General features: G+C 40.6%; 1 protein-coding gene across 3 annotated transcripts in view; it reads left to right on the forward strand.

Moving 5' to 3' along the window:
• The window catches only part of DDX46 (DEAD-box helicase 46), a 23,648-nt gene continuing 6,787 nt past the window's right edge, over window positions 1-16,861 (forward strand). For all 3 annotated transcript variants that reach the window (XM_080627319.1, XM_080627320.1, XM_080627318.1), the window contains exons 1-20: window positions 1-137; window positions 2,489-2,671; window positions 2,940-3,080; window positions 3,471-3,588; window positions 4,512-4,677; window positions 4,965-5,116; window positions 5,426-5,539; window positions 6,178-6,343; window positions 6,697-6,817; window positions 7,167-7,342; window positions 7,779-7,900; window positions 8,631-8,709; window positions 10,499-10,581; window positions 11,281-11,445; window positions 11,795-11,957; window positions 12,776-12,969; window positions 13,539-13,676; window positions 14,350-14,499; window positions 15,134-15,328; window positions 15,663-15,881. In XM_080627319.1, coding sequence (XP_080483445.1) covers window positions 121-137; window positions 2,489-2,671; window positions 2,940-3,080; window positions 3,471-3,588; window positions 4,512-4,677; window positions 4,965-5,116; window positions 5,426-5,539; window positions 6,178-6,343; window positions 6,697-6,817; window positions 7,167-7,342; window positions 7,779-7,900; window positions 8,631-8,709; window positions 10,499-10,581; window positions 11,281-11,445; window positions 11,795-11,957; window positions 12,776-12,969; window positions 13,539-13,676; window positions 14,350-14,499; window positions 15,134-15,328; window positions 15,663-15,881 — 2,862 coding nt within the window. In that variant the 5' untranslated portion in view covers window positions 1-120. The remainder of the gene's footprint in view (window positions 138-2,488; window positions 2,672-2,939; window positions 3,081-3,470; window positions 3,589-4,511; window positions 4,678-4,964; window positions 5,117-5,425; window positions 5,540-6,177; window positions 6,344-6,696; window positions 6,818-7,166; window positions 7,343-7,778; window positions 7,901-8,630; window positions 8,710-10,498; window positions 10,582-11,280; window positions 11,446-11,794; window positions 11,958-12,775; window positions 12,970-13,538; window positions 13,677-14,349; window positions 14,500-15,133; window positions 15,329-15,662; window positions 15,882-16,861) is intronic.

Genomic DNA, 16,861 nt, shown 5'->3' on the forward strand with positions numbered 1-16,861 from the left:
GCAGGTGGGAAGCGGCAGGAAGTAGGGGGGCCCTTCCAGCCGCGCCTCTGCTCGTCCCGGGCTCTGGGGCGCGGAATGGCCGCTGCCGCGTAGCGGGGGGACCGCACTGCCACCGCCGCCATGGGCCGGGAGTCCAGGTGAGGCAGCGGGGGCACGGCCGGCACCGACCGCAACGGGGGGCGCGGCTGCCTCGGTGCGGTGGCGCGGTGCGGGTGGCTGTGTAGGGAACAAAGGGCGGCGAGCACGCCGAGGGCCGCTGGGGCAGGCCCCGGGGCTGGGCCCGGCGCGGAGCTCGCTGTGAGGGCACGGTGGGGACCCGGGGCCGGGCATCAGGGCCCTGGGAGCAGCCGGGCTGAGGAGGCGGCGGGCCGCGGGCCTGCCCGGGGGACGCGATCCGTGGCGTTGGGCCCGAAGAGCCGGCGCTACCGGGCACGAACCTGGCTGACCCCACTTGGCCTTTGTCGCCTCGCTTTAAGTCAGTAGCCGTGGCGTCGTTACCCGGTTGGGTTTGTATACCCGGGTTAGACGGTTTTGCTCTTTCTTCCGAAGTTTATGTGAGATCGCGCACCTTCTGTCTTCTCTCAGCACGTATAAACACACCTGAGGAGGTGTAGCCAGCATAGCGGTGATGTGACCGTGTACTTGGGGTCTCAGGTCGGGCCTGGTTTGGAGCTGCTCACATCTACGGGGCTTTAAACCAACTCCATGTTACACGTGCTGTTGGGGCACATGTCTCTGTTTCCTGGTTTAACCAAACCATGAGGTTTTAACACCAAAGCAGTGTCTCAGTAGGCCCTACGTGTGGTTGTCCCTGCAGGGTAACAGCTTCCAAGAGCCACAACTGAGATTTATATAGAGAGAGGTAGAGGAGGTGAAATTTTAAGGGCCAGATTGGGTTCAAATCAGTGATTCTGCTCCCATAGATAGCTCTGAATCAGTTTCAGGCTGGCTGGGGCAGAGGTTGTTGCAGCAGGACGTAGTTAGAGACTCAGGCTGCAAAATCTGCTGGGAGCTGAGCACCAAACTGCTCACACTGAAGCAGGAGCCCCTCTCTCATCACAGGACAGCTTCTGTTGTGGCAGTGACAATTGTTTCCTGTTTGAGCTAAAACAAGTGTAAGAAGTGGGTTTAAACGTGTATTCATTTTCTATTTTACTACTTACAAAGAGTTCTAAAAGCACAGGAATTGAGTGAATGGTGAGTGGAGATGGATGGGGTGGGCTGCGTGTGCTGCAGCTGATGGTAGGCAGTGACTGGGGCTTTTGAACCCTGAAATCATCTCAGCTTTATGGCACACCCTAAGGGAAAACTTGAAAGGTAGGAATTTTGGTTGTCTGAAACTCAAATGCTGGAAAGGGGGAGGTGTGGGGAGCAGATCCCAGGGCATTGTGTGGCTTAGATGCCAAGGAAACCAGAGATCCCTTACACTGACAGATGTCCTTTGCATTCAGTTATGCTGTGGATCGGCAGTGTATGGATATCATGCACTACCGTACTGGTGCCAAGTGTACACGGCACCTAAATATATCAAGGTGCTGAAATAAGCTTTATTTTTAGTGCCATTATGGTTGCAACACAACCCTGTGCGGCAGGGACAGAAGGGAAAGAAGGAGGTGAGGGCTTGAGGTCTTGTCTTCCCTCTTCTTGCTTCTCAGGCTTGTTGGGAGAACGGGTCTGTGGGCCCTGGGCTATAGGAGGGTGAGCAAGGGCATTATTCTGGCTTGGTGACTGAAAATCAGGAATTGGAGGAAGAGGAGATGGTCACCGTTGAGGTCCCTCTGTGACTTCCAAGAGTTTCCTATGGGGTTCCTAGCCCTTCTGTCTCCCACAGTGTGGTTGGATAAGAGCATTAAATGAGGGGAGAAAAAGAGAGTCCCATCTCATTCACACACCCCTTGGGCCTTGCTGACTTCTTCACACTTCTGTTGTGATGTTTGATGATATAGAATTTCTCTTCATGTCAGCATTAACCATTGCTGTGTCACATACGCTCAGGGGTTTATGTTTCTTGAATTGCAGCTGGACAGCATTTCTGTTGAGCAGAGGTGCAATGTACGTAGCTAACCTGATAAAAATGATATACTGTACAAAAAGCAGCAAAGAACAGTTGTGTTTGCTTGTCAGATTTTGAGATGGCTTCAAAGAGTCTTTGTCTTTTCCTCTGTATAAGGGAAAGCAGTGGATTTCTGAAAAGGAAATTGTTCTTCGTGTTCTAATGTTCTCATGTGCTTATAGTAGTACTCTAAATCAAAGCAAAAACATGACCAATGCCTCTAATTCCAGCATCATTAGGAGTATACATATATATGCTGATTAATATACATATACATTAATCTGTTTGGCAAGGTGATTACAAATGCTTAGAGATTCAAGAAGCCCAAGTAAGTAAGTGATCATTTTTGGCCTGTCAATCTAAATGTGACCAATACCCTTTAACTGCAGATTGCTCTCACTGTAACTGTTCCTGTCTCTGTGCATCCATGGTCAGGCACTATCGGAAGCGCTCCGCGTCACGGGGACGCTCCGGCAGCCGCTCCAGGAGCCGTTCTCCATCTGACAAGAGGAAACGTGAAGACAGACGTTCCAGAAGTCGGGATCGAGACCGGAGACGTGAGAGGTCCCGCAGCAGGGACAAGAGGAGGTCTCGATCACGGGACAGGAAGCGCCAAAGGTATGACTTTCCAATCCCAACCAAAGGGGATGGGAATACTTGTCACCTGAACACCAATGTGGTTCCACTGTGATTAGTTTGCTGTTGTCCAGGATAGGTTTTACTATGCTTAATGGTTTTGGCAATTAAATGGTTTCTTGATGCTGGAGTTTGTAAGCTCTTAGTGGTCTTGATGATTGTTGGGTTCCTTTCACAACCTGTTCCTCAATAGCAGTGAAAATTACACTGGGATCACGTGCTAAATAAATGCAATTTTGTTCAATGGCAGACGTTCAAGAAGCAGAGAAAGGGAACGGAGCCGAGAGAGGAGAAGATCCCGGAGCCGAGAGAGGAGGCGCTCTAGAAGCAGGAGCAGAGGCAGACGGTCTCGGTCCTCCAGTCCAAGCAAGAACAGGAAAACAGAAAACAGGTATTTGTGTTCTCTGGTATCATCCTGACAAGACATCATAGAACTGTTGGTAGCATGGAGGGAATCATCAGACACAGCTTTGGTTTGTAGAACAAGGCGAATGTTATGTGGCTGTACTGTTACGAGCTGTTCCCACTGCTTAACATGTCTAATAAAGCTTGTTGGGAGAACCAATGTGAATTGGGTTCCAATAGATTCTGTATTTCTGGTAGTTAAAAGGAATATTTCCATAACATGGAAAGATTCCCAGGGAGGCAGTGTGCTCTGTAAGGAATTTGAAAGCATAAAGCAGTACAGGATGTTCAGAGTTCTGTTTCTGTCCAGCACATGTGTATCCTCCCCCTGAGAAAAGCTCTAATGTTCTCAGAACTCTTTTATCTTCCCTTTCAGGTCAAGATCTAAAGAAAAGACAGACGGTGTGGACGTTTCCAAAGAAAAGAAAAAAGACAAAGATGACAAAGAAGACGAGAAGGATAAAGATGGAACCCCAAATACCGTGGCCACTGAGGTAGAAACTTCTAATACTTACAAATTTAAAGCATAAGAATTTAAACTAGGAATTAAGTTAGCCATAGATTAGGGCATTAAAAGAAAACCTGTTCTTAGAGCTAGACAAAATGCCCCCTGAACGAGAGAGCATTCTCTTCAGTAACACACACTGCTGTCACAGGGTATGTTTCTGGCTCTTGGGATGAGAAACGTTCTTCTCAATTTAAGATTTCAAACCTCTTAGACCTCATAGACCACAAACCTCAGACAAGCCTGAAGGATCTCTCATTTGTCACAGATTAGGTGACAGCAAAGGAGCTGAATATTCTCGTCCTCTGGACCCAAGCAGGAATCAAAGAACAGAGGGAGAGGGAAGCTCACTTTGCCTGATTCCATGATATGAAAAGTTGTGCCTAGATGAAGAATTCCCAAACCAGCAGTTCTAGCTGACTCTTCTAAACCAGAACGTTGTTACTAACCTTCCTTCGTTAGAAGCCGCTGCACAGTTGGTGAGGGCTCCCCATGCATAAACCAGTCACAAAGGACCTTTGGAAGTACAGGGTAACAGGATAATTCTTCAGCCTTTTATCAGTCAGTGGCTACAGTGAGTTGAAACTGACTGGTCTGAGTAGCAGTGGTTTTTCCTAGTAAATATTTCCTGGTAAATACTTTTTCCTAGTAAATAACTGAAAGTTTAATTTGTTATTTGGTTACAAATGAGACACCAGCTACTCTCATGAAAAGAAAACAGCTGACTGCATTTCTTACTTGAAAACGTTATGGTTGATGTTAGTTCTTCTCATTTACTTCTGTTGTGATAAGTTGTTGGACTAGTTGGGGGATGTGAAGTCCACACTCACAGAATGGTTATATTTGTTTGAAGAAGCATAGACTAAAGCCAGTGGCCATTAATTTTCACTCTTTGGTTGGGTTTTACCATAGAATTTTGATCAGAACAAACTAGAGGAAGAGATGAGAAAACGAAAAGAGAGAGTGGAGAAATGGCGGGAAGAGCAACGCAAGAAGGCGATGGAAAACATAGGAGAGCTGAAAAAGGAAATTGAAGAGATGAAACAGGGGAAAAAATGGAGTTTAGAAGATGACGATGGTATTTAACTTTTCATATATAACAGCTAAAATACTTTTCTTGCTAGTATTGCATTATCTTTGAAGCATTTAATTACTTTTCAGAACTGTAAACTAACAAAACCTAAACCTGGTCATGGCTTCAGATGGTTTAAGTTACAATTGAGATTAAGAAACTGGAGAGATTTATTTGAGGCAAAGTGGTACAGTAATAAAACTGAACTGTAGTTTTTGTGTAGACTAATAACACATGTGAGCACTTTCCTCTTAACCTGTCTGTTTTATTCCCATCTTTCTTGTTCATATTAGATGACGAGGAGGAAACTGCAGAAGGAGAAAAAGAAGGCAATGAGGTTGAAGATGAAGAGTTAGATCCTTTGGATGCTTATATGGAAGAAGTAAAAGAAGAGGTCAAGAAGTTCAACATGAGAAGTGTGAAAGGTGGAGGTGGGAGTGAAAAGGTAAAACCTCTTATTAAGCTTTGTGTTTTAATACCACAATGGCTTTGGAAGAAAAAGGGGGAAATACAAAAAAAGCAAGAAGTCATTTAGATGCACTTAATGCCTTTTTGCCTTAGCTTTAATTTCTTGGTGTTTTTATCAAGCTCTTTGTATCAGGAATTATTCTGATGAAATTTCATTGAAGGAAGTGAAGAAAAAAACCCCAAACCACCATAATGCATTCAGCAATACAGATACTCTGTATATTTTATGCCGTACGGGGTTTGCTATATATGATAGCACAATAATTCTTACTAACTGTCTTTATAGAAATCCGGACCAACTGTTACCAAAGTAGTAACTGTGGTGACAACCAAAAAGGCAGCTGTGGAGTCGGAAAAGAAGAAAGGGGAGCTCATGGAGAATGACCAAGATGCAATGGAGGTAATGGAAATGTATTTCTACTACGAAAGGCAATGTGCTGCTTGTAAGAGACAAGAGAATGGGGATAGTCCTGGGATTTATTCATCTCTCAGGAGAGAAATATTTAGTTAGTTAATTTGCAGAACCACAGTCACAGGATTTTTGATCTTGCAGTTTCTTATTACTTGTAATGTTGTTACAGTTTAGGAAACAGTAGAAAGGAGTTTGATTGTTTCTAGGTCTACAAAATGTGGTGCCAAGTCATGTGTTCAAGTAGGCAGCAGCACACTAAGCCAAATATATAAGCATTTTCTGTTACATTGGCTGTAAATAACAAATCTGTTTTAGTAGGAAGAGGTGGTGCAAGTAGATAGATGTATGCTGCCCTCTCTGGATGTGGGTTCAATGAGTTGGCTGCTAGTTAGTATTCATAAAGTCAGGAAGGTGATATAAAATGTGGTAAAAATTGAGATTTGGGAGGATCATGAAAGAAATGGGTGACAGAACAGTTGGGGCTCAAAGTGAAAGTGGGTTTTTAGCATCTGATTTAATAGGGTAAGGAATAACTTGCTGCTGAGTGAAGTTCCTCCACAAATGAAATTCAGAGCCTCTTGGAATACCATTCCTAGTAATTTTCACACAAATTACAATCTGTGCAGTATTCCTCAGAAGAGGAGGAAGTTGATCTCCAGACTGCCCTGACTGGCTATCAGACCAAGCAGAGGAAGCTGCTAGAGCCAGTGGATCATGGAAAGATTGAATATGAACCTTTCAGGAAAAACTTCTATGTTGAAGTACCAGAACTAGCTAAAATGACTCAAGAAGGTAAGGACAGATACAACCAGAATGCCTTGGGTCCTGTTAAAGAAAAGAATTGACAGGTTTTGATGTGCAAAGAAACAGCAAATTCTTTTGGACTATAAAAAAGAGCATTTGGAGCAACTTTGTCTAGAAAAACACTGAATCAGATAACTATTATGGATAACTTCATATAATTATATGTGAGGCTTTGACTGTAAAATCTGCATGAGAATTTTCCACCCACCTCCTGTATGTATGTATAACAAGCTAAAAGCTGCTTTTCTGGTGGTGATAAAATTAGTTCTTCAAGAATATCTTGATCAGGGTAGTAGAGAAATGTCAAGTTTGGCTCTGTTGTAATGCAAACTCTGTTTCAGAGGTGAATGTGTACAGGCTGGAGTTGGAGGGGATTACAGTCAAGGGAAAAGGCTGCCCCAAACCAATAAAAACCTGGGTACAGTGTGGTATTTCCATGAAGATTCTCACTGCCCTCAAAAAGTAAGCAGGCACTTTATGAACTGTATCATGCTTTGCTCACTGTGTTCTATTGTATGTTTATGAGAAAAACCTTTTTCTTTGTCACATTGTGAAACACATCTGTGTCTGTAGATGTTACATTTATAGTCATCAGAGTACTTATTGGTCTGTGTTGGGCTGTTGTAATGAACTGTTCCTTCTGCCATTTGTATCATGCTTTTGCTGCTCATTTGAAGCTGTAGTTTTGAATGGCATTGATATGTGTATCAGTAACTATGAATATACAGATTTTTTAGCATGACTTCACAATTCGCATCTATAGAATCCTACTTTGTTCTTTAAAATATCTTTTGTTTTTCCTTTCTTCAAGGCATGGCTATGAAAAGCCCACTCCCATTCAGACCCAGGCTATCCCTGCAATTATGAACGGCCGTGATTTGATTGGCATTGCTAAAACAGGAAGTGGAAAAACTATTGCATTTCTGTTGCCTATGTTCAGACACATTATGGATCAGAGAGCGTTAGAAGAAGGAGAAGGTCCCATAGGTACACAGTTCTTATTTTCATCATCACTATTTAAGTAACTGAAAAGTCAAGCATATTCTTTAGAAGGGTCTTCAGTTCTTCTCTTGGCTATAGGGAGGAATATTTACTTACTAATATCCATTAATGAGTGGCTTTTTTAAACTGAATTAATGATGACCATGAAGTTTAATGTTGTTTGTGATTATTGGGCTGTCTAATGCTGTTTCAAGAACACTTGTCCGTCCCTATATCTGGGAGATCTTACTCCTTTGATTTTGAAACTTTGACCAGATTTCCACCCCCTCATATTGTCTGAATTTATATGTCTAGTTTAAAATGTAATTTCAAGAAAAGCATAAGTAAATTGCTATAAACATCATTACAAAAGATTAACTTCTATTGTATAAAGAACATCTCTTTGTATTACAATGGCTGATGAAAATGCTGTGCATTTCAGCTGTCATCATGACACCTACTCGCGAGTTGGCTTTGCAGATCACCAAGGAGTGCAAGAAATTCTCCAAGACACTTGGGCTTCGAGTTGTCTGTGTTTACGGAGGGACAGGAATCAGCGAACAGGTATGTAAAAAACACACCTTACTTGTCACATAACTCCTGAACCTTAATGTTATTCTTGCAGTGAATTTACTTTCTGTCTCTCTCCCATAAATCCAGTACATTTGCAGCCTTCATTATGGATTTTCTCTGTATGAATGGTAGTAATACACGAGCTTAAGCATTTGCACATAACATAGCCTTAAACGTACTGATCTTGAAAATTCTAAGAAGTATTAGTTGTCCTTCAGCTTAGATTGCTGAAGGCTACAATTCACAATAGTACAACAGTTGTATTGCAGTGTATGCTGTTAGCCTGGAAAAGAGAAGGTTCCTAGGAGACCTTAGAGCAGCTCCAGTGCCTAAAGGGGCTACAAGAAACCTGAAGAGGGGCTTTGGACAAGGGCCTGTAAGAAGAGGACAAGGGGAATGGCTTTAACCTGCCAGAGGGGAGACTGAGATGAGCTCTTAGGCAGAAGCTCTTCCCTGTGAGGGTGCTGAGGCGCTGGCACAGGGTGCCCAGAGAAGCTGTGGCTGCCCCATCCCTGGCAGTGTTCAAGGCCAGGTTGGACACAGGGGCTTGGAGCAAGCTGCTCCAGTGGAAGGTGTCCTTGCCTGTGGCAGGGGCTGGAACTGAATGAGCTTTACGGTTCCTTCCAACCCAAACCAGGCTGGGATTCTATGATACATGTTTTTAAAAAATGATAAAGCAAAACTGCACCCTAATAGGTTGTTCACTGTGTTTTAAAATCAGATTGCTGAACTCAAAAGAGGTGCTGAAATAATTGTTTGCACACCTGGGCGTATGATTGACATGTTAGCAGCTAACAATGGTGAGTAGAAAACCTTTTCCTACGGAGAGTTTTGTATATTTGTTGTGTAATGCTAACAAATTCAAAGATCATGTATTTTGATAAATGGTCTTATGGAATTTTCTTATATCTCTTCAGGCTGCACTATCTTGCTATTGAGAATATATAGCAGTAATAATAGGTTAAATCAAATACTGGTTTGACTTTTTTGGGGAGGACAGGAAATAATTACATTCTCGAGTTTCTGAGAATGTTTATCATTGTTAAACTTAAGATGTGCTGGTCCAAATTCTTTACCTTCAAGGTATGTGAATAAAGGTTATATAAGAGTTGCTTATTTTGTCTGCCCATTGATCCTTTATTATCATTAGCGTAGCTCAGCAGTTACCCTCTTGCACCTAAGAGCCTCTGACTCTGCCTTTATCTGTTGGTTTTTAAAACCAAAGAAGCCCTCCCTAAATAACTGTGCAGAAGTAAAAGAATTGACCTTATATCCAATATTCAGATTGATTCAACTGAGCCACTGCAGCTTTAAGAGGTTTTGTCCTAGTGTAACCATTGCATGCTTATTAGATAAAGTTTTATTATTAAATTATTCCACATCAAAACCTCTACTAAACTGTTGACATTATTTAACTTCTGTGGAAAAAGTACCTTCAAGACATATAGAACTGGGCTTCCAAGACTTAAATCGTCAAAGGTAGGTACATTAATGCTGTTCCCAAGTAATTTTACAAAGTTATTATTTGGGGATGAAAGTGTTAAGATGTTAACTAGATAAGTAGATATAAAGAAATACCTATTTTGTTCCTTAAGTCTGAATTCCTTAACTTAAAAAAATGCAGCGCTAAATCTCTACCAAGTAATTTGAGGATTCAGCTCCAATTTGCTGAAGCTGAAAGGACCAGATTCTGCTGTAGTTTGATAGGCACAAGTCTGCGTGGTAGTTGTAGGAAGTGTAAGCAATCTGTTCCGTTCTGAGAGCATTTGACAGTGGCGCTCCGCAGCTGTTTGGAGCTGAATGTGTTCACATGTTTATATCATTTGAGGATATGATTCTTAAATCCTTCTCGTGAAAGGGAATCTCTTGGCCATTTGTTTGGGAAGGGTGCTAATTATCCTGTCCATCAGAATCTCTAAATGTTCACAGATACACAACTTAGTTTGTCTCCAGCTGTCCCAGAGTTTGGGGTGGTCCTTAAATTTAGTAGGGTTACTGGGTAGGTTTCAATCTTTATATATTCACTTTGCAAAGACTGCTTACTCTGTTTTATGCCTATTACTAGCAGTTAACTTAGAATTAGTATGATTATCCTCAACTAGCGATTTCTAGCTCCAAAGAAGCGTTACAGATGATATGTATGACAGGAGTTTGTCTGAGGCTGCAGCAGTTAGCACTGGGCTTTGCCTTCCACACATGCGCTGTAATCTCTAATATGTTTTTTTCCAGGTGTCGCTGTCAGATAATGGCTGATGTGGCTCCTTGCTTCATCTCAGTCTTAGTTTTATGATGTGTTTTGGCGAGGGCACTTTTCTGAATTTTACAGGTTCTTCTGGCCCTATGATGGTATGCAAGAGAAGAGTTTGACAAACTAAAAGGGCCTTGTGCATACTTACACGTTTCCCACAATGTATTCCTGATTAAAATGAGAATGTGAAAATTCACATTTAGTGAATTTTTTAAAACAATAAATTAATGTCTTTGTTAGAAGATAGTGAGACTATAAAACATTTAAAAAGTTATTCCTGAGGGGAAACTTGATTTCCATTTGATTTTGTTTCCCATGTGTTTTTTCCTCTCCTTTCCCAGGTCGGGTGACAAATCTCCGTCGAGTCACATATGTTGTACTTGATGAAGCAGACAGAATGTTTGACATGGGCTTTGAACCTCAGGTAATTAAGGATATGAATGATGCTGCCATAAGATGTTCTTTGCCACTTAGAGGATTTTGCAGTGCTCTGTTATTATTACACTGCCAATGAGTGTTCAAGATGTGCTGCATACAGGCAACAGTTTAAACTGATTCTTTATTTTCTCTATTCTCCCTAATGCTTTGTTTTCAATAATTTCTTATGTAAACTTGCTATTTTTTTACACACTTGTTTTGGATACTTTTGGCCATCTTGTAGGCCAATGTAATCCCTTGATGTCATATTAGTATTTGTAGCCTGCTTATACAGCCTGATGTTTCCTGGCAAAGTCATGCAGGAAACAGGAACAAAATGTTGGAAATGTCAGTGACAAATTACTTGCTGGCGGCTTTGGACATCCAGGACTCTGTCAGTTGCCATCAGGTTATATTGTCCTCCAAAACTAGAGAAATTCCTGTATTTCATCTCTTAAGCTGTAGTGTTTCTGCTGCATGTCTTAAGCTTTCTGCTGGGCTGTTGTCAGGTTGCACGTTGCCACTTCACTTTCTTTCTCATCCAGCAAGCTTTCCCTGTCTTCCAGTGCCAGCATCTACATCCCAAGAGGAAATCTGTGAAGAAAAGTTTTGTAGTCCGTGTAGTGCAGATAGCCCCTGACTTCAAAGCTTTATCTGTGTATGAAGTTCAATTAAAGCACTAACAGGGAATCTTCTCTTAAACCAGGTTATGCGCATTGTAGACAACGTCAGGCCTGACCGTCAGACTGTCATGTTCTCTGCTACTTTTCCCAGAGCTATGGAGGCACTAGCTCGGAGAATCCTCAGTAAACCCATAGAAGTGCAGGTTGGAGGCAGAAGCGTTGTTTGTTCTGACGTGGAGCAGCATGTTGTAAGTATCACACATCTGCCTCGCTTACCTTCTTATTTGCTTGCAAAAAATTACTCCTGGCAATATTGAATATAGGCCAATGTAGCCACAAAGCTTTTAGCTTCAGAAGTTCAGACCTTATTAAATGTGAACTCAGAATAAACTAACACCCCAATCTGCAAATGCACAGTGATCACTTTGGTTTTAACTTGGTTTTATCCCACTGAGCTGAACAGTACTTTTGCCCCTGGCTGTAGAAACAACCTGAAAAAGTTATCTCCTGTTCCTTATAACTTTTATACACCCTGAATGTGTTTAATGACTGAAGATACAAGTTATACTCTTCCTACTTTGGTATGTCTTTTTCTAGATTGTCATAGAAGAGGAGAACAAGTTTTTGAAGTTACTGGAGCTCCTGGGACACTATCAAGAGAAGGGATCTGTGATCATATTTGTAGATAAACAAGAACATGCTGATGGATTGTTGAAAGATTTAATGAGAGCCTCTTACCCTTGCTTGTCTCTTCATGGAGGTAATCTTCAATCTTAAGGGTTTATATTAACAACTCGAAACAAGAAGACTGGTATTTGGTAGTTACAAAGAGAAGCTACTTAGTTTCTGTGTAGTACCAATTGTTATTTCTTCCTAAGCAGGTTTTGCTTCAGAAGTGGGAAGGAGATGTCTCTTGACTTGGAATGTGCAACAGAGTTGTTACTGAGTGTTAACACCTCTCAGGGAATATTACTAACTACTTGCTGTTGTAGAGTAGTGAATGCCATTGGGGGATATTACATGATATTTTTACTTGAGATTGCACAATAATAGCAGCTGTTGTTTCGCTTTTCTGCCATCAAGTAGTAACAGAATGGAAGTAGTTCAGTAGCAAGAAGAGGAAATCTCTTTAGAACATTGTCCATCCCAAAACATTTTAAAACTGTCTATATATAATGCTCTTAAAAATGCAGTAATGAATAAGTACAAAACCACTCTTCATTTGGTGGAAGAAGGAAAAATACTTCTGTTCTTCTGAGACTTCTGTTGGCTTTAGAGAACAGTCAAAGCCTCCACATGAGGTCTCAATTGAATATAAGAAGTTAAATAGAAAATAATATTAAAGAAACATTTGAAGATCCTGGTATGGTAAACAGCTTTTGATAGCAGGAAAAATGAAAGTTTTGTTATTCTGGATAATAGACTAAGATTTATAATTCTGGCTAATATGTTTTGCCTGTGAAAGTATGAATGTATTGTGAATTTTATTTGCTTGGCTTTTGTTGGTTTGAAGTTGGTGTTTGGATCTTTGGCACAAAGCAGCACTTGATAATGAACTGTGTGTCTGGTTTCTGGCAGGCATTGATCAGTATGACAGGGACAGCATCATTAATGATTTCAAGAATGGAACCTGCAAACTTCTGGTGGCCACGTCCGTAGCAGCAAGGGGTTTGGATGTGAAACAGTTGATGCTGGTGGTCAATTACAGCTGTCCCAACCATTATGAAGATTATGTGCACCGAGCAGGAAGAACTGGACGAGCTGGCAATAAAGTATGTATCATCCCTTGTCTGGTTTGGTTTTACTGAACATTTTTCCTCATTGATTGCTTGATCAAGGTGTTCCCAAGGGACAGCTACAGAGGGAGTAGTTTATGTTATTGGTGGGAAGAGGGTTTTCCTTTAGAGTGCATATCAGGGTTTTGAGCGATCGTGCATAAGATATGTTCTGAATTTCAGCACTACAAAAGTTGGAACGTATTTGTTCTTCTGATGTATGAATGTTCTTTTAAATCCCATCTGTTGGCTGAGAGTTTGGGTGGTTTTCACTGTTGGCAATGTGCTCTACTAAATTTGTAAGATTTTATTTTCCAAACTTTTAACCTTGACAAGATTGAAAGGAAAAACTTCCGTTTCTATGCTCTGTGGTTGATTACCTCTGGATCAGCTTTCTGGGGAATCACATTATTCATTCTGTTCCTGATAAAACAGTTTAAGCAGGAATACCATGGCTGCTTTTATTGACCAGAACAACAGCATCTGTGCAGGGTGCTTCCATAAATTTAGAGATAAGGTGTCTTTAGAGGTTTTTCTTTATTATCTTTTATATTCACTTTGACCAGGGGTATGCATACACATTCATTACTGAGGATCAGGCACGGTATGCTGGTGATATCATTAAGGCTTTGGAATTGTCTGGGAATCCAATACCTACTGATTTGGAGAAGCTCTGGGCTGACTTCAAAGACCAGCAGAAAGCCGTAAGTAATTCTTTCTTCTGTAGTGGGCTTTAGGCTGAGTTTAATGCGTGTGAACGTGGGTGTAGTTGTGCAGTGTATATACATAAGTCATCTCACTGACATCACTGAGCCCACATGCGTATGCTTAGGTAGGTGTGGAAATGGTTTTGGGATTGGGATCTTGAACGTCATTTACAGGACTGTTCTTGAGAAGTTAAATACTGTCATCTGGTATGTGATAGGGAAACACTGTGTATGGGGTGCTTTGGCTTTTATCAAATTCCACGTAAAAGATAATGAAGTTCTTTCACAGAATTTGTATTGTTGTTTCTAGAGCTCTCGCCATCAGAGGATCTTGCTCATGCTAAGAAGAGTGACTTCAGAATTTTTCCGATAGAAAAACTGGCGGGTTCTTTTTCACTGCACTTGAAAAGCATTTAAATACATACTTCCAGAAAATCCCAATAGTGTATTGTTTGTATCAGCTGAATGAACGCTGCTCTTTTATTACACTTCATTGTAAAATACCATTGTTAAATTTGAAGAGCTTTCTGAATTTTCTGGGATTTGCTTTTTTAAATAAGTAATTTAAAGTAAAATTTAGAATAAGTATTTATACATTTCTATAGTTATTTTGTGACTATCAATTGGGATTTTAAACTTCCAAGTATGAAAGTGCTGTTCTTGCTTTCAGGAGGGAAAGCTGATTAAAAAAAGCAGTGGATTCTCTGGCAAAGGTTTTAAGTTTGATGAAACCGAACAGGCTTTGGCTAACGAAAGGAAGAAGCTACAAAAAGCAGCTCTTGGCTTGCAAGACTCAGATGATGAAGATACAGCTGTGGATGTAAGCACCTGAAAATAAGATTGAAGTTGCTTAAAGATTTTCAATATATTTATTTGTTCCCCAGTAGGTTACATGACACATTGCAGAACACATGGATTTTTGGTACTCTGTGTCCTTTGCTACTGACTTAATTGGTTAAATTCCATGAGTAGATTTGGATGTACTCTTTGGTATAAAGTGTAAATAGCTTTGAAGATCAAGATCTACAAAGTCTCTTTCTGACTTACTTGTACTTTATAGTTAATATGTGTGCTTATGTAAGTGTCGCATACATTTTTTATTATAATAATCTTGTATAAATAAGAATGAAATGAGAACGATTGGCCTCAATTACAGTAATGTTTTTTTACTTGCAGTGTTTTAAAGAAATTCCTTGTAGCCTTTTCCATGTCTAAATCCTTACATTAGACTCCTGGTTTATGACCTTGGGAGTAAACACTGTACTCAAGCCTTTTCCTGATTAGTAGATCATTTGTTCCTTTTGCTGAGCTGTAGTTCTGGACCAGCTCCTACCATTTATATGAAATTAATTTCTTTAAAAGCATATAAACTAAATGCACCTTTGTGTTTTCTTTAGGTTGGTGAGATTGCCTAATGGTAAATGCAGTGATATAATAACTCTTACTTTCTTTAGATCGATGAACAAATTGAAAGCATGTTCAATTCAAAGAAAAGAGTAAAGGACATGGCAGCACCAGGGACGTCAGCTCCCACACCATCCGCTGGGAATGCAGAGAAATTGGAAATTGCTAAAAGACTGGCTTTGAGAATCAATGCCCAGAAGAATCTTGGAGCAGAGGCACAAGTATTGGTCCCCTTCCACTTCAAGGTCAGGCTCTTTACAGAGCATTTACTATTACTGTTGTTGTTATTGTTGTCGTTGCCGCTGTTCAATTCTTTGTCCCGTGGCTGCCATTTCATTTAGTGTTTCTGCACACCACTAACAATACTGCATTATTTAGCTCATCTGTGCTGTGCTAACTCCAGTTACAAGTTGCAGGATTTGTAATTGAGCTAAAATGATAATAAGATTTGATACAGAACTGGAAATACTTTGTCTGCCCTGGCGAAGGATTAATTCATTACTAATAAAATTACACAATTGGGTTATAAAGGACTTCCTTAAGCTACCTTGTTCCCAACACGGACCTGTTTTTTCACAGGATGTGATGCAGCAGGCGACAAACGCTATCCTGAGAGGAGGCACAATTCAAGCTCCTACTGTATCTGCCAAGACCATTGCAGAGCAACTGGCTGAAAAAATCAATGCTAAGCTCAATTACGTACCCATAGAGAAGCAGGAGGAGGAGAAACAGGATGGAGGACAAAATGAATCCTTTAAGAGATACGAAGAAGAATTAGAGATCAATGACTTCCCACAGGCAAGTAACAACTTTGCTATAATCAAGTGTAAGTGACCATTATTTAACAAAGTCTATCCTCATAGCTTAGACTATGATTATGCCAATACAGTATCTTGTCTCTATTTCCTATTATACCTAATTGGAATTACTGCACTATTCGTGGTCACTTCCTAGCACATTGCTTTGGACATATTCCAGAGAATATCACAAAAAACCCCAAGTGTTTCTTATTGTACAGAAATCTTTCCTATGACTTCTCTTACATCTAAATCTTTGTCACTATTTAGCTTCTTTTTCAAAGGCCATACTACTGCTGACACTGCTCTTTGCTTTTTTAATGACCTGTGTATTTTTGCCATTGAGAATATTGCTGCCCTGAGCTACCTCATTTGTTATTTTGACCATTTGTATTCCACATTATCAAAAACAAATTCATCACTGAGAATCATCACTGTCCCTGGGAAACCTCTAAAGGGAGAGGGACTCATCTTGTGCTGCATACATGTGTAACACTGAAAAAAAGATCCAAAATGATAGAGATAAAGTAAGATAAAATCAGTGCCTAAAGCAAGAAGTCAGCTGACTCTGTAAGCTGGTTTTTATAGAAGTACTACGCAACCACTCAGTACCATCACGTGTAAGTTACACATAGGGCAGCCTCTTGATGATGGGTGAGTCATTTTATGATGGGTGTTGATAAGGTACCTCTTAGAGAGAGAATAAGTAACTGGCAGTGTTTATTCCTTAGGCTTTATTTATGGATATTTTTAAGGTTTACTTATTTTTGTCTTTAACTGGTGAACTGGGTAGAAATAAATGGCATTTATTTTGTTAAAGGGAAGTACTTGCAGCCATTAAGAGTATATGTTTGCCCTTGAAGTCTACTCCTGTACAAAAAGTGCTAAATAAAATACTCGGGTGCCGTTTCAGAAAATCACAAGAAAAAAATACAAGTTTTAAACTTCCAGTGTAGCAAAGTTGAAGGTCCTTAGAGTTCT

This window comes from Psittacula echo (genome assembly GCF_963264785.1).
Source record: "Psittacula echo genome assembly, chromosome: 11".
Taxonomy (NCBI): domain Eukaryota; kingdom Metazoa; phylum Chordata; class Aves; order Psittaciformes; family Psittacidae; genus Psittacula; species Psittacula echo.